This window comes from Pinus tabuliformis, chromosome 7 (genome assembly GCF_031772625.1).
Source record: "Pinus tabuliformis cultivar Carrire ecotype Pingquan chromosome 7, CPIR1, whole genome shotgun sequence".
Classification (NCBI taxonomy): domain Eukaryota; kingdom Viridiplantae; phylum Streptophyta; class Pinopsida; order Pinales; family Pinaceae; genus Pinus; species Pinus tabuliformis.
Window position 1 is genome coordinate 1,601,356,320 of NC_142293.1, and position 25,528 is coordinate 1,601,381,847.

Consider the following 25,528-nt stretch of genomic DNA (forward strand, 5'->3'; position numbering starts at 1 on the left):
AATGAATGATATTCTTCATTCATAGCTGCTTCCCAATGTGGATGGCCTGAAGCTTCTGCAAAAGTGTCAGGATCATGATTTACTGGAGCTTGAGCCAGTAAAGAAGAGGCTCTTTCAAACTGAGAACGTGTACGTCGCTGATCTGTAGGATCACCGGCAAGATCACCTGCTGCATCCCGAGTAGCACGGACCCATCTTGGAAGTTGAGGATCCTGAGAAGGTGGGGGAGGATTATCATCCTCGCTTTCATCATCTGAAGAAGAAATGTTTTCAAAAGTAGAAGAGATAGGAAGAGGTGGCACATCCGCCGGACTAGGCTCGCAGGCCGATTTATTTTCATCAAATTTTACATCTCTTCTAATGATAACATTTTTGGACTTAAATGGAATAAGTCTATAACCTTTTACATCTTCAGAATATCCAACAAAAGTACATTTCTCACTCTTAGGTTCTAAAGCTTTATGCTTTTCATCTGGAATATGGGCCCATGCTTCACTTCCAAACACACGAAAGTGACTTACATCTGGTTTAATGGAACTCCAAGCTTCTTCTGGAGTGATATTCTCTAGAACCTTAGTAGGAGTGCGATTGATTATATAATTTGCACAATTAATTGCTTCGGCCCAAAAACTAAGACTGAGTCCTTTAGATTGCAGCATACAATTAGCCATTTCCTTTAAGGTGCGATTTTTCCTTTCAGCTACACCATTTTGTTGTGGAGTGTATGGAACAGTATGTTGCATTTGAATTCCATTTTCGGTGCAAAAGTTGATGAATGTGTTTTTAACATATTCTCCACCATTATCAGTTCTTAGCTTAAGAATTTGATGTCCAGATTGTTTTTCAACAAAGGCTTTGAAGGCCAAAAAAGTGTTAAATACTTCGCTCTTGAGTTTTAAGAAGTATACCCAAGTGCGTCTGGAGAAATCATCAATGAAAGTTAAGAAGTACTTGCAGCCAGAGAATGAAGCAACAGGGAGAGGACCACATAAATCACTGTGCACAAGCTGTAAAGGGGCTGAGGCGTGCCAAGAGGCACGTTTGTCAAAACTGTCCCGATGATGTTTTCCGAGTACACATCCGGAACAAACACCATCTCTGCAAGATACCATAGGAAGACCTGTCACCATATTTTCTTTACATAGATGCTGAAGGGAGCGATAGTTTAAGTGACCAAATCGCTCATGCCAAAGTTTGCTCACTTCATCATTATGAGCAACAAATACTGAGGGAAGATTGGATGACCCAAAGTTGTGAAACTTATACAACCTTTTGGAATCATCAGCAAGACCAGTAGCTAGAATCTGTTTAGGATCTTTTAGATCCTTGATTACAACATCATGAGGTGAAAATTCAACAATTTTACCTTCACCTGAATGAGTTATCTGATAGACAGATAGAAGGTTGCAGGATAAGGTTGGAACACATAATACATCATTAAACTGACCATTGTCTAGATGAACAGTTCCAGTCCCTACAACATTAAGAGATCTATCATCACCAATATATATATTTTTGGTGTTACAATCATTTAAAGAAGAAAACATGGCTTGATTTTTGGCCATGTGACAAGAGGCTCCAGAATCAATGAGCCACTCATGAGAATGAGAAGAAGAAGAAGATACATTTAATGCATAACCAGACTGAGATGATTGATAATGACATGCAGAAAGTGCCATTCCGGAAGTTGAAGTTGAAGTAGGCTCCACATGGATGTTATGTTTCTTCATTGCGGCTTCCAAGGCTTCCATCTTCTTAAAGCATTTGGATTCTAAGTGGCCATCTCGATTACAAAAGTTACAATGTCTATCAGACTTCTTCCATTTGTTTTTATTGGTCTTATCATTTTGCTGAAATGATCTTTCATTTTGAGGCTGAGATGGTTTAGGACCATTCTTTTGAGGATATGACTTCTTAGGATTCTTTGAATTTGGTTGCTGCTGGGCGGCTAACGCTTTCGTGGAAGAGTTTCCAAGATTAAGAAGACCAAGGTGTAAGAGTTTTTCTTGTTCTCTTATTAAGGAATCACAAAAGGAGTCAAAGGAAGGGGCCTTGTATTCTTGTCCATTGACAAATGAAAGCTTCCCTTGTAGAATGGAAAGTGGAAACAAATACAGAGTAGGCTGGTCCCAACTTAGTAAGGATGGAATAAATAAGGTTACCATCTTCTTTCTTAACTTTAACACCTTCCAAGAGATATCTAAGGGTCTTGAATTTGGACAAGAAATCTTCAATGCAAGAAAAATTATTAGGATCCAAAGTAAGCAGCTCATTTTCAAGTTGATGGGCTCTAATTTCATTTTTAATTCCAAAAACTTTAGCAAGTTTTTCTAATGCTTCATGAGGAGTCTCAAGTTCTGCAATGTGGAATCTAAGATCAGGAGAAACAGACATCCCTATCAAACCACGTGCTTGATCTTGTCTATTTTCCCATTTTGCCGCCTTGTCTTCATCTTTTGGTTTCTTCTCTTGGTCTGTGGCTATTCTGTAGAGACCTTTACTTCTAAGTAAATCTCCCATGTAGGCTACCCATTGGAAGTAGTTAGTGCTGTCAAGAATGACTTGGCATGGACTTTCCATTTTAAAAAAAAAACTGAAGCTGAAGATGCTGAAAGTAAGTGTTCCAATGGATAGATCTCGAAAAAATAGGCGGTTTTAAAAAAAACGGCTCTGAAAAAGGCTTCCGGATGAAGAAGTTATGGCTTTTTTGAAAAAAAAAATGTTGACGTTGCCGGCAAAGTGCGCGAATGTGCGGGAATGAAAAAATCCGCCCCCACAAAATGGAGACTTGAACCCAAGACCTCTACTCTCTTAAAATAGCTTTGAACCAATTGATCTATACAAAAAATTTGAGAGAGAGAGAGAGAGAGAGAGAGAGAGGGGGGGGGGGGGGCCTTGGTTTGCGTGCTTGCCTTGAGAAAGCTCTTTTTCCCTACAAAACACAAAACACAAAACCCAACACGAATATGCAAAGAAAAACGAACCTTACGGCTCGAAGTTAGCTTTAGCCAAAAAACTAGAAATTTTAAAAAAAATCTCAAAGTTAGCTTTAGCCGAAAAACTAAATATTTTTCTCAATGTTTCTGATTTTCCGAGATCACACTAAGGTGCAGGAAAAGAGCATACGCATGAGAAAAATCCTTCTTTTCTGTTTCTGATTTGCCCAGATCGCACAGAGTCGCAGGGCAAAGAGCATACGCAGAAATGAAAGGTATAGATCCGGTTAAAAAAAAGGCTAAATAAACTGAGACCGAAATAAGCAGAGAGAAAATAACAGTAAACTGCAAAAAACACTGTATACCTCCCGATCTGAAAAATGACGCAGCTAGGGCTACCGGAAACCTTTTCGCGTGAAACGAAAGGGGTTCCTCACTGGAACAGATGCTCCGAACGCAACAGAGCAGTCCTCTCGGCCCGAAAGCAGTCAGAAACAGCAGATCTAGGAAACGACAGCCGCATGCAGTTCTACCGGCTTCAGATTTGGATCACCAACGGACGCGGCCCTCAAATAGCTCCGATACCATGTAGGAATTTACAGGGTAAGTTCCTCAGAAAGAATACCAAAAGGACACCGCTCACAACCAGATCTCAAATCAATACACCAGTATTTTTGACGTGGTTAAAACCCTCAGAGTGCAAGGAGGGAAACAGTCCACGGCCTGTCCCAACGTGGGTACAGACAATTTATTAATCAAAGAATGAAAATTTACATAAGCTTCTCTCATGCACGGATTTCCCGAACAATGACCCTCCATGCGCTTTAAATAGAACTCATGGACCAATCGGGTGTCAAGCCACGGATCAAGTGTCGGTAATACCGAGGTGAGAGTGAACCGTCGGATCACTACATATCGTGACCGTCGGATTGTAAGTTACAAAATGTACAACGGTAAAGAAACACACTTTACCTAACTCTAACCTAACTCTATACTAGACCAAGTTGAACTTAACTATATCCTATGTGTCGGAATATCCTAACACTCTGCCCGAAAGTGAAAACCGACCAGCCTACAGGGAAGCCGCCTAACGTAAATGACTTATACAACTCAAGCAAACATTCAATACATATGTCAATGCGATTTATATTGTTTGGACAGCTGGATCAGTGATCTGAAAATGCAGCTATCAATGAGACTCCTGCCTTCACCGTTGTTGCAGCAGCAACAGTGAAACACCGGCAAGGGAATAAAGTGAAAAAGAAAAGAGAATGCGATTCAGCAGGTGCCACTGCATATGGAAACCGAAATCTATCCACGCAAAGCAATACACACGAACACAACCAGCACGATGTCTTATCATGGAACAACTTGATTAGAGACTATGTAGAGCATGGACTCTGCCGCGAAGCACTCAGAATGTGTTCTCAAATGCAACGCGTAGGCATAGAGCCAGACAGGTTGGTAATTATTTCTTTAATTAATGCATGCAGCAGCTTTTCAGATTTGCAAGCGGGCAGGGACATTTATCAAGAAATCATTGCAAGGGGTTTGGAGTCGAATGTTTATGTTGGTACTGCGCTCGCTTCAATGTATGTCAAGTGCGGGAGTTTGGAGAATGCTCGCCATAATTGACAGTTTGTGGTCCCCACTCATAAAAGTCTCTTCTTTGTATTAATAAAGTCCTAGCTACGTCCAGTCATAAACAACAGACTTATCCTTAGTCCAAATAACATTCACGGCCCCAAAACTCAATTTTCTTGGCATCTACACACAATAACAGAGGTGTGCAGCATTACGATCAGCAGAGAGGAGAATACGACCATGGTTTGACAGAGAATGAGTCCCCCACAAATAATACGCTCAGCCTAACCAACTGTATGCAGTCCAATAAGTGAGGATAGCCTTTCCAGCAGTGAATGGAACTCAGCGCTTTGACTAGATGCTCAAGCTGCCTCTTCTAAGAAGAATTTCGAGCCACCCTTTTGTATGCTCATTAGGATCCTCCACGTCGCAAGTTTTTAACACGTCGTCACCCACGTTTATTGACTCCATATATGTTTCATACAACGCCTTTCACCACGGCAGTATAGGCGGGAATATTGACGCCACAAGGAAATAACAACCCATTTTTTTAAGGCAGTTTGACAACTCAGCGATTTGTTTTCTACATCAGAGTAATACCACTCCGTAGTGGTTTCAATGCTGTTTGATGTGTGATGACACAGGTATCATTCTGGATATATGCACCATTTCAACTGCCACCAAATCCTGTGTTCCACCACCTGCATGTTCACGTTAATCTCGCCATATCTTTCAATGTGTGAAGCAGAGAAAGCACATCCAACCAACTTAGGGAGCAAAACATGGATTAAAAATCGTAACAACCGTCATTAATTCGTAATTCACGGCGACATTACAATCTATGACCACAATGGGAATGATAACTTCCAGATTTAAACTCAGCCTCAGTTTGGTCCTGTAGCTCAATTTCTCATGCCCAGAATTTCATGTACATCCTCAATCTGAAAAAATGATATTGAAAATACCCAATAAGCTTTTAAAATCAACTGATAGCACATGAATACCTCATTATTTTCGAAAACCTTGTTCTCCATTGAAGCTCATCGGTGAAAGAGTGATTTCACTCTCATGTCCAGACTAGCGGGTCTACAGACTCATGTTTGTGGTGCTTTCCATTAAAACTAAATACCAGAAATCATGAAGAAGGTCAAGCGACACCGTGCTTTTGATGAGATTTCACGTCGGGTTCACCAAATGAAAAACAGGTGAACGAGCCCGTAGTCTGCAAATTAGAGCGGCTAGAGAAGTTTTTGACAACTATAGAAGACAAGATGCTGGCTTGACAGGTCTGGAGAAATGCAAAGGCGTTATGCTAGAGTAGTCTCGGCGGTTTCCTGAGTTGCAGAGTTGCGTGAGCAAGAACGGTGGAACAAAATCCGCTGAGGGGAGTGCGACAGCAATAAATGAGGACAATGGTAGCATATGGCAGAGGTGAGCAGCGACTGTGGAGGGTCAGGTCGGAATGTAACGAATAGCTCTGAGCAGGTAAGGGGCGTTACAAACGCTCAATGCACCAGGATTATATAGCAGGCCCACCAAATTCAATCATTAATGCAAGAGTAACGACTTTCACAAACTCAACAATGCACAGTTAGGAATTTAAATTGTCAGGACAGCGCTTTTCAAAACGTTTATAAACAGTAAAGAGCGCAGGCATAATTTAAAGGACAGAGGGCGCAAGTAACGCAGAAGAGAGAGAGCGCAGGTATGATTTCAAGGGTCAGACAGAGAGGCTTAAAATAGCCAGAGTCAACAGATTTCTGGCAAACAATGAATTAATGGAGCTTTATAGGTAATGCGCAGAACTGGAAGGTCTGCACAAATGACATATACATAGAGACCACAAAACAAGTGGCTCAAATATGAGCAGGGCCAGAATTCGCCTGCTCTGATACCATGTTAAAAACACATGGACAGCAAAGACTAGGAAAGATAAATCAGTGAGTACATTTTTTATTAACATCAGATATACATTTATAGTACAAATATGTGACTCTTGGGTTTCAGATCCCAAGGTCTCTTGGACTGCTTTTGTCCATTCGACTTCCACACTAACCCATTAGGATTAGGTGTCCAACAAAGTGCATCATAAGAGGTTTTGACCAAGAACCTACTCATTTTTGTTCAAAAGAGTCCAAGAAGGAAGCCTTTATACACTTCGCGTTGAGTTGGAAACGCATGGAGCTTTGATGCATGATAGCAGCAAGTTGTGTGAGAGTTTGCACAAACACTTTGGTCACTTATACTACAGAACTTTTCCCCACTAGAAAAATATGATGCAAGAATTGTCGGATTTAAAGATGCAGCAGATCAATCTGTGCAAAGGTGTACACTCCAACACTGCTTTTCCTTCTACCAGATGGAGGTCAAGAGAGATTCTCACTCAAGTTAACACACTTTGGTGTTTGTGACCCTATATATTCCTCAAGTTAATAGACTTTGGTTTGTAGCATGTATTTTCTTTGAATGGTAATCTTTACAGTGTTTCCTTCATTGAAGATCCCTCCTAGAAAACATAGATTTATTTTATAAGATCTAAAAATGAAGTGCTCAGTAAATTCAAAAAATCCAGTCTTGTTTGAAAATCAAACAAGAAAGAGGATCAAGGTGCTTCAATTAGATAATGGAGGAGTACGCCTTAAAATATTTTGATGCTTATTGTAGGGAAGCAAGAATTTAAAGGAAGCTAACAGTGTCATACAACCTATTAGCACCCGAAAATTCCTTCTTTCAAAACTAGACAGAGTCTTGAACATTCCTAAGAATAGAACTAGTCTCACCTCACTCTAATCATTTCTCTCTTTAGGTTGGTGCTTTTCCAACCACAGGTGGATTCCCTAAGTGATCTAAAGTTTGCAATATGGTTCCTAGAGAGTTAGATTGACCTCAAATCTACAAAGTATGTCGTTGTCCTAAACTAATTAAATCAGAAATCAATGAGTACAAGTTAGGGGGAGCAAGCAAATAAGCCTAATCAATTATTCTAAATGATAAAAACACCAAGTATGCTCATTAATAGGTAACATCTTCTGCTGTTCCACTCTAGAACAGTACAAATTAGCAAACAAATGCACCACAAAAGGAAAACTCTAAAAACATGTGAACTTTCAATGATGTATGCAAGTACAAACTCAAACCTATGAAATTTTATTATATGCTCCTTCTATTTCTGCATAAAATAATGAAGATATTCAAGCTAATCACATTGATTTTTATTATGAACTCAATATTTGATTATGCATGATACCAGGGTGAATGCAAATTAAGAAAAGAAAAAAAAAAGTCTATAGTTTATTACTAAATATATATTAGAAAGAACAGATCAGCAAGCCAAACTTACTGATTTTACTGGGAAGACACACAAATAATGCAAGTTTTTGACTAAGAATGATCATTCAATGAGTGCAAATCAACAAATGCTACATTTTCTGCAACAAAAAGTTGCAGATCAGCGAGATTAACTAGCCCAAAGAGCCAAGAAAATGCCTATATAGTATAAACAACCTCTTACAGTTGCATCCAAATATTACTTTGCAATTCAACTATTCTAGCTTGTTTTTGGAAGATATTTGTTGATTTGCCTTAGTTTAGCGCCTGAAATCAATGAAATTTTAGATTGACCAATGCTTTGTCCTTGTAGTGGAACTATGAATGAATAATTGCCAGAATACTACAAGGACAAACAAAATTCTCCACTTGAACACAAAATACGTCATCAAAAAGAATCTGACATAATATTCATTGCCAAGAATTGTGAAAAGTACAAAGGAACACATCAACACTCTCAAGGATATTGGGGAAGCCAAGAATCCTCAACTTTTCCACATCCAGTGAATTACAATCATAGTATTGAATGTGAAGTCCTCCAACCAATACATGAGCACAAGTGTTTGCTCTTAATCACAAGATTTTAAGGTCAAATAGAATGGTAGCAGGGAGGTGAAAGGAAATAAAACGTGGAAGATTTCCTAGAACGAGGGATCTCTGAATAGTATAAGACCAAGAATTGAAGGAGAGCCAAATCTAGAACATCACTGGAAATAAACAAGTCTTCCACCAAGAAGTGGGTGTTCCTTGTTTAGCCCCATTGATAGATCATGCAAGGGCAAAAATGGACCAAGTAGGATACCTTCATCCTAGACAAGGATCAACCAATAAGAATAGAACAAGCTACTTCATCCAAACCAGCACAAACAAGACATCCTTCTTCTAAATATGAGAAAAACTCAAATAGAACATCATTCTCTCCTGAAAAGAGCACAAGTAAAGCCCTCCCCTTGTGATGAACGCATGTGATATGAAGTAAACAAGACCCATCTCTCTTTATGGCTACACTTCCCAAGTCTAAATAGAGAGTTACTTGATATACAAGTCACCCCAAAATAGAACCTAGCTAGTAGTAGAAAGGAAGTTGGAAATGTGCACTTGTCCCCTTGTCCCCAATTTTGATAGAATATATTCATGAGACCTGGAATGAAGCTAAGGACATTGGGGTACACTAATGTAAAAAACTAGCAAAAAGACTATCTCACCAACATATCCATGTTTGTGTGTCGAGACTCGAATGACAACATCTAAAGGGCTCTCAGCACCCACAATATCCTGAATTCATTGAAGGGAGGTGATAACCCAGTAGCCCTAAGATTGGCCCCAGGGGTCTCCTACAAAGCTCTACATCTAAAGGTGGAAGTCTCTCACGTGAAGAATGCTATGCATCTCTAATCTAGATAGTGCAAGAAAGTGCATAGGGAGCCTCCAAAATATTTATACAAACAATCATATCTTACTCAAATCTCATAATAAACAAATCATTGGAAAATGAATTACTCATTCTCCACCTCCGAGACAACAAATCTTCTATCCAGGGGGAATATAGTGGTCTATCTCAACATGCAATTAGTGAGAGCCAAACGAAACCCTCAACTAGCCAACAAGGATCAGCAAGTTGTGTGACCAATGGCCTTGGAGATAGTCAAATCTAATGATGGTGCCATCAACAATCCAAGAAAATGCTCAACATAGAAGGACATTTTGGGGCCAAGATGTTGTGGGGGTTAGGTCCAAGTAACCTAGATGTACTATTAATTAATATAATCTTTGAAAGCTCTGTTGATCACAATCTCAAGCTCTATTCTTTTCAACACAATTTCAAACAGCAAGCCAAAAGAATAAATAGTATGCATGTGTACTTCAATACCACAATTTAAAGCCCTTAGGACACAGTTTTCTAAGCATGTAACAGATCCAAAATGTATTATTATAACAAATTCTGACAGCAGCAAATTTGCTTCTTTATCTTCAGGATGTGTTAAATCAGTTAACTAATTCAGCTATTTGGTATGTCAAATCAGCATGAACAGCAACCTTGGAGGAGTGGCATCCAGGGAGTACCTAAATGAGGGGATTTAATCAATAGACATGTGAATAAAGTCATAAACTAAATAAGCAAACTTGTCTCAATATCCCAACTTCACAATGCCCAACAAGACCTACAGAAGCAATCCTCTCAGAAGAACATATTTCTAGATATGGGTATCATGTAGAAATTTCTGAAAGCGGGTTGATAATGCAAATTCAGAAATTTCACCCTCAATTCTCAAGGTTTCCTATGTAAAATTCCTACGAGCTTTCGGCCTTAAAGCTAATCTCAAACATTAAATTACAGGAGTAATCTTTCACTTATATTTAACACAATTTCACACAGCAACCCAACAAAATAAATATCATACACATGTACTTCAATACCACAATCTACAGAACTTAGGGCACAGCTTTCTGGGTATATAATATATCCAAAATGTTTTATTATAACAAATTCTAACAGCAACAAATTTGCTTCTTTATCTTCAAGGTATGTGTTAAATCACTTAACTAATTCATCTATATTATATATTATGTCAAATTAGCATGAACAGCAAATGTTGAAATCTAATTAGTCGAGAAGATAACATAAGTTGAAAATAAAATCTACAAGTACACAATATTTGGACAGTTGAAACACTTCATTTATATATATGAGAAGTAGTTCATGTACGTACCAACACCTTATCACAAGTGAGTACATAGAAAAACCCTAGCCACCAACTCTCAGATAGGAATCAATCCTAACCAAACCTGGTCACTCCATAAAATCTTTCGAACCTGTTACCACACACAGGCCTGGCAAGGTCCAGTCAAGGTGCCAGACAGTAAATACACACAAGATGCACTCACTGTCACCTCAGCATACTCTCCTCTCACTTTTGGCCACCTAATGCCATGAGGGGTATCCCAAACTATAAATACTTGACCAATGATCTTAGAATGACCCTTAGCACACACTTTTCTGGGCAGATATAAAGTGTCTTATTAGTTATTACAGCATATTATAACCGCAGAAAATCTGCTCTCTTATCTTCAATATATGTGTTAAATCACCAAACCAATTTTGATATATGTTATGTCAAATCCGCATGAACAACAAGTGTTGGAATCTACTTAATCAAGAAGGTAGCATAAACCGAAAATCAAATCTACAACTACACAATATTTCAACGGCTGAAACAATTCATTATATGTGTGTGTGTGTCTGTTGCATTGGTTTTGGGGACAGGGAACGGCAGGGACATTTGTAGTTGTTTCAAGCTTCTAAGCATAATAAGCTATACTTTATAGTATTGTGCACAACCCTAGCACTGGGCAATTATGAAAAATCTCAAGCAATTTAAAAAAGTGTTGACTGTAATTCCATTATTGGCTACTAGACATGAGCCTTAGCTTTACGAAACTTGACTGTAACTACTTTCAATTTGTAATAAGGTCTATTATGGATCTATTAGACAGAGAACTGTCTTTATGGCAGTTTTTCTGTCCTCATATTTTTTGTTATTGATGACTATGTTAAATATAAAATCCATTCCCTTCTCAATAGGTTTTGCAAACTTTTACAGCTTTGTTGAAAACCATCATAAAATACTTTTGTTTTGTAAAGAGATTAAATTCATATTTCAGATCAAGAAGGGGATTGAGTAGGAATTTGTACCCAATCCAAGGCACTACTATTTAATTGTTTTCACAAAGCTTAGGGTTGGGATGGTGGAAACATTGAACTCTAAGTTACCGAAAACGCTGCCCCCAACTCCCAGAAACGTCGTTCGACGATTCAGATACGGAAACACATACGAAATGGCTTGGAAACAGCATGGAAAAGTTTCCACCACGTTTCACTTTTTTGGAAACAGCCAGCCTGAGATCAGAAAATTTTCCACCACGTTTCACTTTTTTGGAAACGTCCAGCCTGAGATCGGAAACGTTTCAAAGGAGTTTCAAGAAAATTTGAATACGTTTCCGAGTTACCAGGTTTCCAAAGTTCTAGGCACTTTATTGCAAGAATATATTCCAGGTTTGTTTGTCCAGAGCATGTAAATGCAGCTGAATTCTTTGCATACCTTATATCCACTGATTACAGCTCATCTGAAAGTGAACATTTATCTTGAAAAAGGATTCATGACATGATAGAGGTATTTGCCAACAAGTTTTCAACAATCTCATATCTAAAGGATGGAAACCTAGAATTTGGAATCAAAACTCATAAGGTATCTATGAAATCAAGAAGGAAAGTTGTTACCCACAAAGTTGGTTGGTGGAAGCAGTTTCTTTGCATTAGGTTAAATTTCTCAGCATTTCTTTACTAGTATCATACTTCACAATACTTAATTGCTTAAATTGTGGCATCTTGATTCTTGGTCATATGATCTTAGGTTGTGAATAAATAAATCCAGCTTACTTCTTTCTATGAATTTCAGAGCATCTTCTGTTGTAGCTATTGGAATACAATCCAATTTATAATGTGTAGATGTTGTTATTTACAACGATTAAATTTACATTATATACGGTGATACTAAACAATATTTCTATGTCATGACTCCTTTAGAGTCTAGACCGAGATATTGTGCAACATACTATTTACGAAGTCAAATTCACTATGTTGCCTCTGTGTTAGTGTTGTCAAATTCATTAGAAAAATATATGATTTCATGAAGTATGATGTGACTCTGAAAACAATCTCATATTCCTTTAAACTGTGAGTGGATATTGAAAACACCAAGCCAACAACTCCTAGTTAGGAATCATTCCTAAACAAAGTTAGTTACTCCACCAAAGATCCTCTCTGGCACCTACACTTGCATCACATACATGTACAAGGAGTCTCCTCTCTCCCCTCCACAATAACCACATCAAGTAGCACTAGGGTTTTTGAATGACACAAAACCCTAGTCTTATCTCTCACAAGAGCTACTAGATAAAATACTTCTCTTGCCTTTGTAAGCGTTATTACAAAACCTATCTTCTTTGTCTCCTTTTAGTACAACCCTAACCCTAGATTTTCTTTTGAACTTCCTCAAAAAACCTAGCAGAGAAGACGAGAAAAACTATACATGAAAAAAGTACAAGAGATAAGGGGAGAGAGAGAAGTGTTCTACACTCCTCACATCCCTAATACAAGTGTGTGATGATTAATTTCACAAAAAGACTCTCCTTCCTCCATTTCTATAAAAGTTAAGGGAGACCAACAATACAAAGTGGACCCAATCCTCTATAAGCAACCTAGATAAAAGAACACAGCCCTATTCTCCAACTCTTAAAGAACATGTAAAGCTCTCCAACTCTTGGTGACATATGTCAAGCTACAAGGCATGCAAATCTAAAAAGCAAAAAATCCAAGGCTGAATATTCCATGCCATTCTACTCCACCTCCACAAGCCTCCAAACCTTGAACACTCCTCCCAAGACATGTGCTCCTCCAAATCCACCCCACCTACATGACCCTTCCTCCACCGAAACGTCCTCAAGTCAAGTACAAGCTTCCATGCAGGGAACCAATTGTGCCCATGCCATCTAGGGCTCAATGTTGTCCCTTCTGATGCCTAATTGCCTCCTCCAAATCAAGTTGTCCTCCTAAGCAAGTAACCAACCTCCATCTAACCATCATGAAGAATGTCATCAAGCTATCTAAGTCTCCAACACTCCAAGGAGCAGTGTCATTGTCCACACAAGCATCAAGAAAAGGCATAGCAATCCCAAAGTAGGCTACCTCGATAGTGTATGTCTTCTAAAAGTAAGCTATCTCCAATGTGTATGTCTATCAATGAACAACCAAGGTTTAGTCATACAACATGAACCCCACATCACATGTAGAACCATCGCCCATGGTGTAAACTCTTTTGGAGTAACCCCAAAAGTTAACACATCAATCACTCAAGGCCCTGAATCTATGCAAATGCAACATAAACATGAAAGTACTCTTAAGTCAAAAAGGATAGGGAATAAACTCAACTTGCACAATACAATGAGTAACTATTTGTTTGCACTAAGCCATACGTTGAAGCATGTTAGTCTAAACCCTCTCACTATGTGTCCAATCCACAAATCCTAAAACAGGGCCCCAAACTTGGGACCTATTTAGATAAATTAATCAGGTAAGATAAATTTAACAACGTCCAACAAATAGCAACAAGATTAGGTCAATTGGAATCAAAAGTACACCCAAAATAAACATAAGAGAGGACATTATCTTACATCAACCCATTCACAATTATAAAGGATGGTGGGGATGCCTCTTCTCCCTCCTACAACTCTACTTCTACTTATTCCATCTTTAAGTTGAGCTCAAGGTTTGCACTTTTGTCTTACCTAGATCGACCTCTTGTCTTTTGTTTATTGACATTTGTATCTATAGGAAGTATACCCATTGGAGTTTTTATAAGACTATATACCCACCACTATTCATTGACAAAGTATTGCCAACCAGATCCACTTGAGCACCAAAACTTCCATCATGAGTTTCTTCTCCTTGATGCCAAGTCATTTCACCCCAAGTGCATGTATAAAATGCCTTCAATGGAAGATAAAGACCACAAGCATGAGACTAGGAAAAGAGATTGGCAATGTCACATGTTGGTATCAAAGATCAACGCAGAAGTGGAGGAACTAGTTTCTCATCATCCACCACTTTGACCACTCCAATACAAGATCAAATAATATCCATAGAGAATGTTCAAGGATGAGAAGGCTAGGTTGGACAGTCATCTAACGAGGTAAGGTGCCTCCTCTAGAAACTCCCATAACATCCAGGCCAAGATAATTGTAAAAGTAGAAAGGGAGTTGGTAATGCATGCTTATTTCCCTATCCTAGGATGTGAGTAAATGGAACTAGATGGCCTTCAATTTTGAATAGAAATAGATACATGACCCTTAGAATGAAGGTGAGGACACTAGGGTACTTTGATGTAGCACGATCAAAAGAACATTGTCTCACTAACCTCTCTATGTATCAAACGACAACATCAAAAGGGCTCTTAGTAACCCCAACACCCCAAATGCATTTAAAGTGGGTGATCAACCCTCTCACTAGAAGGAGTATGGTAATCTATCTTAGCATGCAACTAACAAGAGAACCCTCAACTAGACAAAAGGGATCCTTGTGTTGCGTGAAAAATGGTGTTAGAGGTAGTCAATTCATATGATGGTGGCATCAACAATCCATAGAAAATGGCAGAGTAAACCATTTTGAGGACAAGAGATTGTAGGGAAAAGGACCAAGTATCCTAATGTAATATCAATCAATATAATCTCTAAAGACTATCAATCACAACCTTCGAGAGAAGAAGACGAGGAGTGTTGTCAAAAGAGTACCTGAATGGGAAGCGATCAATAGATATGTCAAACTTGTCTTACATCATCAACAATCCCTAAAGAGACCTACATGATACACCTCTTATATAAAGCAAGAAGAAGAAAATGAGAGAAATAAAATGAGGTACTGCCCTAAAAAAAGATCTTAACAAAGTTCTAATAGCTAAAAACAGAATTATTTTCTCCGTCAAAATCAAACTGACAGCTAATAATACTCCAACTTCCAAGTTGTTCTAAAGAGAAGTTCAAAGCAAGGGAAAGTAGCAGAATGAATAAATTCAGCAATTTCAAGTTTCAACACTAACCATTATTAGTATCAGTGCTGAGTAGAGAAAGCTTTCAGAAAGTTTATGTAATGTTTTCCTGCGAAAATAAACAGTCAACATAGATATTGTTCCCAGATTCATTTAGGGCCTTTCTGTGTCTGTTTCAAGTTAATTCCTAAAAATCTTGCTATTACAGTTTACTTTTTCCATCGTCACCAAGAAATTTATATCATCTTCTATAATGCGAACTCCAGTATTTTACTATTTTTATATATTTGGTTAAGATTACTCAGTGCACATAACTTCACAAGTAACTAAGAAATAAGGGTCAAAATCATTAAAATGAACAATGAAATCAAGATATCCATGAGCTAACCTTGGATACATAAAGGTGGCATTGTTGCCACCACATAGATACTCCTGTAGCATCTGAGGATGATACTCTAAAATCTGTCCAAGATATGGAAAACAGAAAAAGCAAAGTGATAGTCAGCATAAAGTTTTAGATTTCTCCCAAGTAAATCAAGAGAATAAGACATTTAAGCAACAGTGACATTTTAATTATAAGCAACAATAGCATTTCAATTGTCTATTTACCTCTCGATATATAAGCTCTCTCACATCGTCCTTTGTTAATCTTCTCCTTTCAAACTCAAACTCCAGCTTTGAAATAGGCTGCGTTGAAGGTTCACGCTCAACTTTTGCCAAACCATTGAAATATGGATCAGCTAATGCCTGAAAATTTGCACAGCAATGATAACTAAGTTGCAAACCACTTCCCTAAGCTAACATTATAATTGAAGATCAAACAGGAGACAACTCCTATAATAGAAGCAGCATTCAATATTGTCTTAGAACTTCATCTTTTCTCACCTCCTCTGCTGTAGGTCGGTCTTTTGGATCAAATGCAAGCATACGCTCAAGCAGACGAAGGGCAAGTGGATCTACATTTGGGAACTTCTGTGAGAAGGGTGTTGGCTGTTTTTTCCGCATGTTACTTAAGTATCTTCTGGCCTTCTCATTGCGGATCTGAAATTTTCATAAAGATAAACTATTCAAGAAGAGTTGTAAAGGAAAAGAAAAAACAAAACTTACACATGTATACTGTTTGCATGTGCTATTTCTTCACATCTTGCTGGAAGTAAAACATATGTCACATGGGCTTTCATAGGTTGTAACATCTACCACGAGAAGAATATTTCTGACTCCATTATCACTAAAATGTCAGTAATGGGTCACACTAACAAGCCAAACCTCCATGAGGAATGCCTGGGTAGCCCTTTAGATAAATCCACAAATATTCTTCCTTGCTGCAAATGCGATTAGCAAGAAGAGAGAGCCAACCCTAGAAAGTGTTTCTGTTGACGGAGTGCCAAGCAAATCAGTCATGATATCCAGTTGATGTACAACATTCTTCCCAGGAAACAATGCCTTTCCCGTAAGCATTTCAGCAAATATGCATCCTATGCTCCAGATATCAATGGCAGGAGTGTACTGCAACAGAAATATATCGCCAACAAATTAAGTAATAGGCACAGCATTATTTCCATAATTCTAACAGGGAAAAACAGATCAATGGCATTGTAAATGATAATAAAGGTTCAAAGCAATAAATTATAATGGATATAGATCCATGCATTGAAAAGAAATATCTATGCTAAAAAATGTGGAATTGACATACAGTAACATCTCTAAGAAAACCTTTCTAGAAAATGTTAGGACAGTTAGGAAATATATCTGCTCCGTTTCCCCAGAAAATTCTAAGAATCACACCAACAACATTGGAACTTCATTCAGGACTTTATTCACCAGTAGAGAATAAGATTTTGTAGCAATTCCAAGTCTGAATCTGAAATTTTAAAACATTGGTTTGAAAAACCATTTTTAGCACTGAAACTTAACAGTCAGCAAACACTGGCTGGGATATTACTGTCTTACTGGCTGAAACATCTAGATGGACAATAGCAAAATTCCAGGAATGCTCATAAAACTACCACCAGGGACATATCTTAGCAGTGATTGTAACACGGAATGTTGCTGGTAATTAGGTGTTATTTCCACTCATTCCCGAATGGAAGTTTGTCTTAGCAATGACACCTGTATCACTGTCAGGTCGTTTTCATGAAATACGACTTCCTCTTACACAAGAAACTGTCATGGTACTCTTTCCAGCGAATATCCTTTTGGAAAACATACCAAGCATATCTAATAAAACTTGATAAATGTTAGATGAGGTCAAAGTAGGAAAGGTTAGAACTTATCAAGGGTACACCCAATGTTTTAAAATGTGGATATGTATTTATTTTTTTCAGATATGTATTGCAATTTGCACTCAGTGCCATTTTGATATATATATACCCCTTACATGGTATATACTTCAGCAGACTTTGCATATTTTGTCTCTAATGAATCATGGTTTGGAGTCTTTAGAATGTAATTTTTCATTACAGTCACCCTGGAATATGAAAAGTTATAAAACTGCATGTCATTAACAACTTCAAAGCTAACCCTTTTTATGATAATATAAGTAAACAAATAAGTAGAATGCAATAAAATCAGCATGATATAAAGAAGGAAGGATATTGAGTGCCAAGAATCATTCTTGGGCCCAAAACTGTTTTAGCTCTCAGTTTATGGGCTTGTTTTTCCATCAGTTTCTGGACTTTTATGACTGCTAGTTTTTGGACCTTTAGGACTCAATTTACTTTTATAGGCTTTCGTCCCTGTTAGTTTTTGAATCTTCAAAACTAGGATTTTCACAGAGTTCTCAGAAAATGTTAAAGAGGGCAATGTCTTTTCTTTCTGGCTTGCATTCTGAGTGGTAGGCCTGATTCTTAGGGGCCTTGGCCTCAGCTAAATTGTACTGTTTACCTGTTTATATTTATAAAGTAGAAGCTAAAAACAAAATGACCTTATCAGTTCCAAAGGAAATGTCTCAACAAGATAGTTGTAACAACTAACAACCAACATGTATTCTCCCGTTTGCTTTAAAGTTTAAACAGTGTATAGACAAAATTATGCTAATCTCATACACAGCTGTCATTAGAAAAATTGCCCTCTGGGCATGGGGTAAAGCACTAAAAGGCAAAAAACAAATGACAAGTATGAAAAATGCAGCTCGACTATACATTAAAAGATTCACCTTAGTAAAGAAAGAACCGCAAAGCTCAGGAGCTCGATACCACCTGGTTGCCACATAATCCTGCAACAAGGTCCACGCAATATCAACATTTCGTGAACAAAAAAAAAGGTAAACAAATTTCTCTTAAGTATTGCCCCATAATCAGACTTTGCTACTTTCAGAAGCTAAAGGCCCTCTCTAACGTTGACTAAAGAATATGCATCATTTAGCATGCTTAGTGACTAGAGCATCTCATCTCACATCAGAGGATAGTCAACAAGATGATAAACACTGATATGTTTGGCCTAAAAGCCATGCAAAGCAATTCACACACCAAAGAATTGGCTCCTCTCCCATGAAAGCTAATACTATCAATGCTCTCCTCAGTGATTTAATTAAGATGCTGATTAGAGCTCATAAGGAAAGCAAATATTAACAGCTAATATCAGCCAGACTGGGAGCAGGACTCTACACGAAGAGAAAACGAATCCCTCATTCCAGGTAGCTATGCACATGGAATCCAGGTGAGAGAAATTACCGTCCAGAAAATGGCAGATGGAGCATCATTGAAGGAGACACGAGCAAGCCCAAAGTCACATATTTTCAATTTACAGTCAGCATTTGCCAAAATGTTTTTTGGCTTCAAGTCACGATGAAATACATTTGCTGTAAGAAAACCATAAAAACATTTCATCAAGTAAAATGAGACTTCCAATAGACAAAAGCCCAAAGAAAAAAAATTGTACTAGGACTGGAAGCAGATCTTTCAGGAGAGATTTTCAGACCTGTATGAATGTACTTTAGAGCTCTAAGAAGCTGATAGAGAAAGAACTGATAGTGTTCAGGTGTGAGATCGTCATTTGCTTTAATAACTTGGTGAAGATCAGACTCCATCAACTCAAATACAACATATATATCTTTGAATTCCCGTCGAGATGGAGGAAGCATAATGTGCTTAATCTCAACAATGTCTGGATGGCGAAGCAGTCTAAGGAGCTTGATTTCTCTCAGAATTCGTGTGGCATCAGATACATGTTCAAATACATCATTAATCTTCTTAATTGCCACTTTCTCACCAGTATGAGTATCAATCGCAGAACTTACTACACCATAGCTTCCCTTGCCAACAACCTCCTGTATCTGGTATCGGTTTGCCTCACCATATTCGGTGAAGAACTCCGTCTCCAGCGAGCTCTGGAATATCACAAGAACACCATTAGCATAAGAACATTTGCACAGTGTTACAAACCAAGACATTTTCTCAACAAAAAACCTGGTTGAATTCCAACATGATAAGGTCATTATTAGCAGATGACATTTGATCCAGTCTTACAAGTGAAGTTATATCTATACTTAAGGGGCCATTCAAGCTCTTTCCTACCAAGAGTTTACATGTTTAATCTCCAAGGCCCAACATTGTGTATCATACAAGAGCATATATCCTAAATGTTTGAAAAACTAGATGGGTTACAAAATTTTAGGTCAAAAAAGTTATAAAGGAAATGAAAATAGGCATGCCTAATTGAATGTGAAATTTGAATCTTAGGCCATGCTGCAGAAGTAAACAAGCATATGGTGATAAAACACCCCTCCAATTGAGATAAGTCACAAGTGTATTAATGTCCAACAAATGACCAAATGTAGGTCAATGTGACTGTTCAATACATATGTGGCAAAACAAAGTGGGAGTGCCAAAAAAATGTCACTCCTATAAAAGCAAGAAACAAAGCTGATCTCTATAATCTGGATGCAACTAACATAATGCAATGCTCCAGAACCGAATGCATGAGAGCCTCAAAGCTCCAAGACCAAGTGCCTATTGTCAAATTGGGGAGAGAGAGGGTCCTCTGAAGTTGAATGTGAAATGGCACGAGTGAATGTGAAGGCTTCCTGCCATCTAAGGCAGGAATCTCTGTATATAAATCCAGTTGGAGAAGTTCGATATGGCCTAGAGAATGTCTCTGGCCCTAGAAGAGGTGACCTACTGTCAATATTTGGTGGAAGGGAGTTGCCTACTAGTGAGGCATGAACTGTCTGAAAGCTCATATGACAGCCCCTCGTGGGTCTCAGTCAAGGACTGTGCTACCCCCAAAGGTATTGCCAATCTGGGCATCAGAATGGCACTGCACTCAACCTATCTTTTGGTGCCCCTGTCTACTGGGAGCACTAGAAAGAAAGGTGTGAACCGCTAAGTAATGTTGAGTCAAGTTGGGGAAGGGGGGGAGGAGAAGGATGTAAGCTCTAAGCCTGAGAACCTCTCCTAGAAACAACACTCAGCACCAGTGATTTTGATATTATTTCAAAAAAAAACGAGAAAAGACTCTCTAAATAGAAAATGGAACCCCCTGCCTCTCACAGTAGCAGGGGGCATCTGAATACAAAAGTTCTCCTCTATCTTTGTCACCTATGTATTACAACAAAATCCTCCACCCTATAATGTAAAGAGTCCCAAGCATCCAGGAGTTGGTCTTGTGTTAGTCAGGGAGGCTACCCATTATCACCTCAATGGCTCTTTCTCTCCCATTTTGTTGAATCTTCTCCAACACAAGGTGGCATCCTTAGATATGATTTCTAAGGCTATGGCATTGAGGCAGAAGATGATTTATTGAAGAGTAAGCCCAAGCAAAACATATGTTCTAGCAATAGATGAAAAGTGAATGGGTCAGGGAAAGCAAGATGGAGGTGAATCTCTAAGACCAGTACCTACTATGCCTACCAAATATTGGGCAACGTAGAGTGAAGAGGTATGGATCTAGAGGACAAATGCATGAATAGGTAATGTAAATGAGGGTTCATCTATTTGCCACAAACAAACCTAGGTTTGCTAAAAATTACGGCAGAAAACTACCCTGGAAGGCTAGGGATGCCATTCTTAAGCATTTGTTATGAAGGTCAGGTCATGTTTTTTTTTAGAGGTGGTTCACAGCATAGTTTTAAAATTCGGCCGATTCGAAACGGAAACGGCCGAGTTGATCCGTTTCATTGCCCAGAAATGTGACTCGGTGGAGGAAACGGTTCGGTAGGCCGAGTCATGGCTGACTCGGCCAACTCGGCCGTTTCCGTATTGAGTCGGCCGAGTAATAACCAGTGGCCTGTAACCCCATCAAAACAGCGATTTGACATTTTTTAATGAAATTTTGAAGTGTTTGCTGATTGGTTTGGACTCCAATGTGTTTTATGAATTAGTTAAATGTTATTTGGGGTCCATTTCCCCCTCCCAAACCCTATTTAACACACTCAAATGCTCTCTACTATTGATATGCTATTCAAATTTCATGGTAATGTTAAATTCTTAAAGTAAAAGTGACATTCTCCTTAATCTTCATTTTCATCCTTTTACTTAAATTTTTAACATTACCATGAAATGGCTCAGGATGTTTGAGAGTGGTTTCGGCCTCATTGGATTTCATATGGAGAAAGTAGAATTTTAGATTTCATTCAAAATCCAGCAGACTTATTAGTTTTTCAGGATTTCAGGATTGGAGGATTGCAATGTTTCCATTGAATTTTGTCATGTATTAGGGCATGGAACTTGTATTTAATCAAGAGCACCAATCCCTCTATGTACCTTGATGTTAGTGACATTGGTTGTCGAACTCCTCTGGGATTCACTCCCAAACGAGGAGCTTCTGAAAATATCGCTCCCGCTCCCGTTTTCGCTCTCGCTCCCCACTTTCGCTCCTGGTCCCAACTTCCAAGTAACACTGAGCCAGATGATGTTGGAAACTCTAGCAGTAGCCAGTAGTATTGGTCACAGACTTTTGTTGTAGAGGCCATTTATAGCCTCCTTGGTTATGTGTTTTTGTTTTGATCTCTATATCATCATCGTGTATGTATTGGACAATGCATTGGGTGCCATTTTGATATAATGGATATATTCATGAGCCTACTTTGATCATATGTTGTCTTCTATCTATATTCTAATGCTGTGTGTTTGGAAACATGAATGAAAATCTTTACAATTATGTGTTTTTATAAAAAGTAAATATTTAATGTATTTTTTACAATGACCGAATCACTGAAATCGAGTCGGCCGAGTCGATACCGAGTCGGAGTTGGAGTCGGAGTCGACCCTCGGCCGAGTCGGAGTCGGAGTCGGAGTTTTAAAACATTGGTTCACGGGTCGCTGCTACATCCACGAAAAATCTGGGCAAATCAACCCCGAAGAGAATCTTTTAAAGCCCGTCAACCAGACTAGTAGGGCCTAACTCCAAGGGCGTCGAGGAGAATTGACCCTGTGACCTACCAAGCGGCAAGGTACTTAACAACAGGGACTCGACCAGTTGAGCTAACCCTTGGGGCTAAAGGTCAGGTCATGTTACTCTAAAAACAACTAGGTTTATTAGATGCAAGCTCAACACAACAATAACAGATATAAGGGGGATTAAATCCTCACATTACACTATCCAACTAACACATAGTTCATTACAAGGCCTTCATAACATGCTACAAGGGTTTCCTACAACATAAATCAACATGTAAAAGGGCATAAAAAAGGCCTCACATAGATAGATTTTATACCTCCAATATTCCATTTAGATTTGCCAAAATGATGTACAATGTAGCTCAAGAAGAGAGCTCCTCAATTCCTAAATTCCCAACCACCATCAAATGGAGAGAAAATTCCTCTTCACAAGATTTTCTTCTCTCTTACAATAAAACATTATTATTCTCCAACTAACTCCTTGAAAAGACAAACAAATAATTTTGATGCATTTTCACTTCAGAGATGGATTGCACTTGATGTTATTTTGGTTATGTGCACCCTTACAAACTATATAAAAGAGAACTTGTAACTTGTGGACGTGGTTGATGAAGATTATAACTTCTAGATGATTGATGTTAAATGGTTTAATCCATGTTTTTATGCTTTTTATATCTAATTCATCATTCTACATGCTTTTGTTAACATATATGCATCAATATATATACACACACACACTCCCAACTCAGGAGCTTTCAAAAATATCGCTCCCCGCTTCCACTCCCGCTCTCAAGTAACCTTGGTCTAAAGTTGAGTTGTGAGGTAGGTGTTGACCATGTACATGTCAACAGTCTAGGAAGCAAAGTATAAAGAAATAGATAGAAAATTTGAGTCAATGTGATCATTGTAATCCCAAATTTTGTTTTTGTATTGTAAAAATGATTCTAGTATGACTATTAAGCCATGTAACAATACGTAGGTAAGCCTATGATTTTTGTCAAAGGGTTTCACTCTATGGAGTTTTTTAACCTCCCCAATTATCTGTGTTTGTAAACATGCGTAATTGGTAGAGTTTTTCTCCCAGATATACCCCAAAGCTAGGGTGAAATTTATTAATGAGGTTTTAGGTGAGTCCTAGTGTTAATCAGGTATTTGTATTTTTCATACTAGATCGTGTGTCTTGTGTCGCAGAATTTGGTTGAGTCTCAAGTGATCTATGTTTATGTGTATTTCCCCTTCTAAGGGTTGAATTATTATTTTAATGTAAAAATGTGTTTAGAAATATTTTTGGTGAATGGTTCCTCCTAATTAGAACACCATTCCCAAAATATTTTTTAGACACGCTTAAAGGGTGGAAAAATAATTAATCCCTTCTTGAGTCTTTTTAATTTTAATTTTAGGCAAAAGTAAAATTAATATTAACCAAGTATTATCCAAAAAATAAAATTTAGGGAAAATTAATTACCCTCCAAGTGGAAAATTCATCAAAAATATTTGAGGGTATTTTCAAAGGAAAATAATTCATGTCATAAATAAAATGCCTCATTTCCAAGGTAGAAAGACCCAATCCAAAAATTTGTTGGGCCCAAAAGATTATTTTCTCCAGCAAAATTAAATTTTTGGGCAAAGCAAATTTTATTTTGCACAAGTAACGAAATTCTATTTTTTGGAGGTCCTCCATGGTCCAGAAGTTAAAGTTTGACCCCTCCAACACAGTGAAAATGGAAGGTCGAATTTTTTTGGAGATTTGTGCCAACGAATCAAGGGATAGGATTTTTCTTCCAAGATCAAGCAATGGATTGATGCAACTAGCCATTATTTCCACTTGGAGGGGTTGATCCCTCTCATTTTCTATATAAGGAAGCTCTCAAGCTCCTCATTGTAACATGAACTGTGTTTAAAATCTTTTGTATTGAGCTAAAAGCTCTGTTGGAATTTTTGCATTAATAGAAAGTCTTTAGGGTTTCAATTCAAGGTGCATTCTCGCTTGATGATTGATGGTATGTGTTGAATTTATTTTAATACTCTAATTGTTTTAGCTAAAGATTATTATTCCATAGCCCGTGGTTGGATTATATATTAGCACAGGTATCTTGCTTTAGGTATTGGATTAGAGAAAGCACATCAAACCTAGCAGATCTAGCAAGTATCTCTAGATCTCTAGACTTCCTTGTGTGAATCGAGCCGCTCTAGAACTAATAATCTATGTGTAGAGGTCTTCAGATATTCAACACTTGGGTGTGCCCAAGTACATGGGCTTCAGGGTGACGGCATCTTGTTTGGACTCTGAGCTTATCTAAAGAATTATTGTGCAAGATTTGGATTGGTGCATCAAAATACAATTTATTTTTATCAATTATTTTCGAAATCTATTTGAGCTTAAAAGATGTATTTGGTAAATAGAGTTTATTTTGAATTGTGGATAGTGTAAATAATTTGTAAAATATTTTGGAAATTATTCTAACCCTTGTATATTATTTTTCTCATTTGTAAATAATATTTTTGGGGTTTTTATTTTAGAAATTTCTAAATCTTGTGTCTTGGGCTCTATTATTTAGCTTGCAGGTGTGAAGGCTCAAGGATTTCAAGGATAATTTGATTGTGAAGAGCTTTAGTCCTCTCCTAGCCTAGACGACTAGGGTTTATTGGGTATAGAGGCCTAAAGTGGAGTCGTCCAAGCAAAGATCAAGGTCGTTCAGGATTTGAGGCCTGTTCTAGGGCCTAAAGGCATGGATCTAGCATA

General features: G+C 38.0%; 1 protein-coding gene across 1 annotated transcript in view; it reads right to left on the reverse strand.

Annotated features, from left to right (window-relative positions):
- The window catches only part of LOC149254266 (mitogen-activated protein kinase 9-like), a 56,205-nt gene that overhangs the window by 12,396 nt on the left and 18,281 nt on the right, over window positions 1–25,528 (reverse strand). The window contains exons 2-8 of the mRNA XM_089460105.1: window positions 19,367–19,775; window positions 19,120–19,247; window positions 18,603–18,662; window positions 16,805–16,954; window positions 16,334–16,489; window positions 16,058–16,195; window positions 15,837–15,910 (exon numbers count right to left, since the gene is read on the reverse strand). Coding sequence (XP_089316231.1) covers window positions 15,837–15,910; window positions 16,058–16,195; window positions 16,334–16,489; window positions 16,805–16,954; window positions 18,603–18,662; window positions 19,120–19,247; window positions 19,367–19,775 — 1,115 coding nt within the window. The remainder of the gene's footprint in view (window positions 1–15,836; window positions 15,911–16,057; window positions 16,196–16,333; window positions 16,490–16,804; window positions 16,955–18,602; window positions 18,663–19,119; window positions 19,248–19,366; window positions 19,776–25,528) is intronic.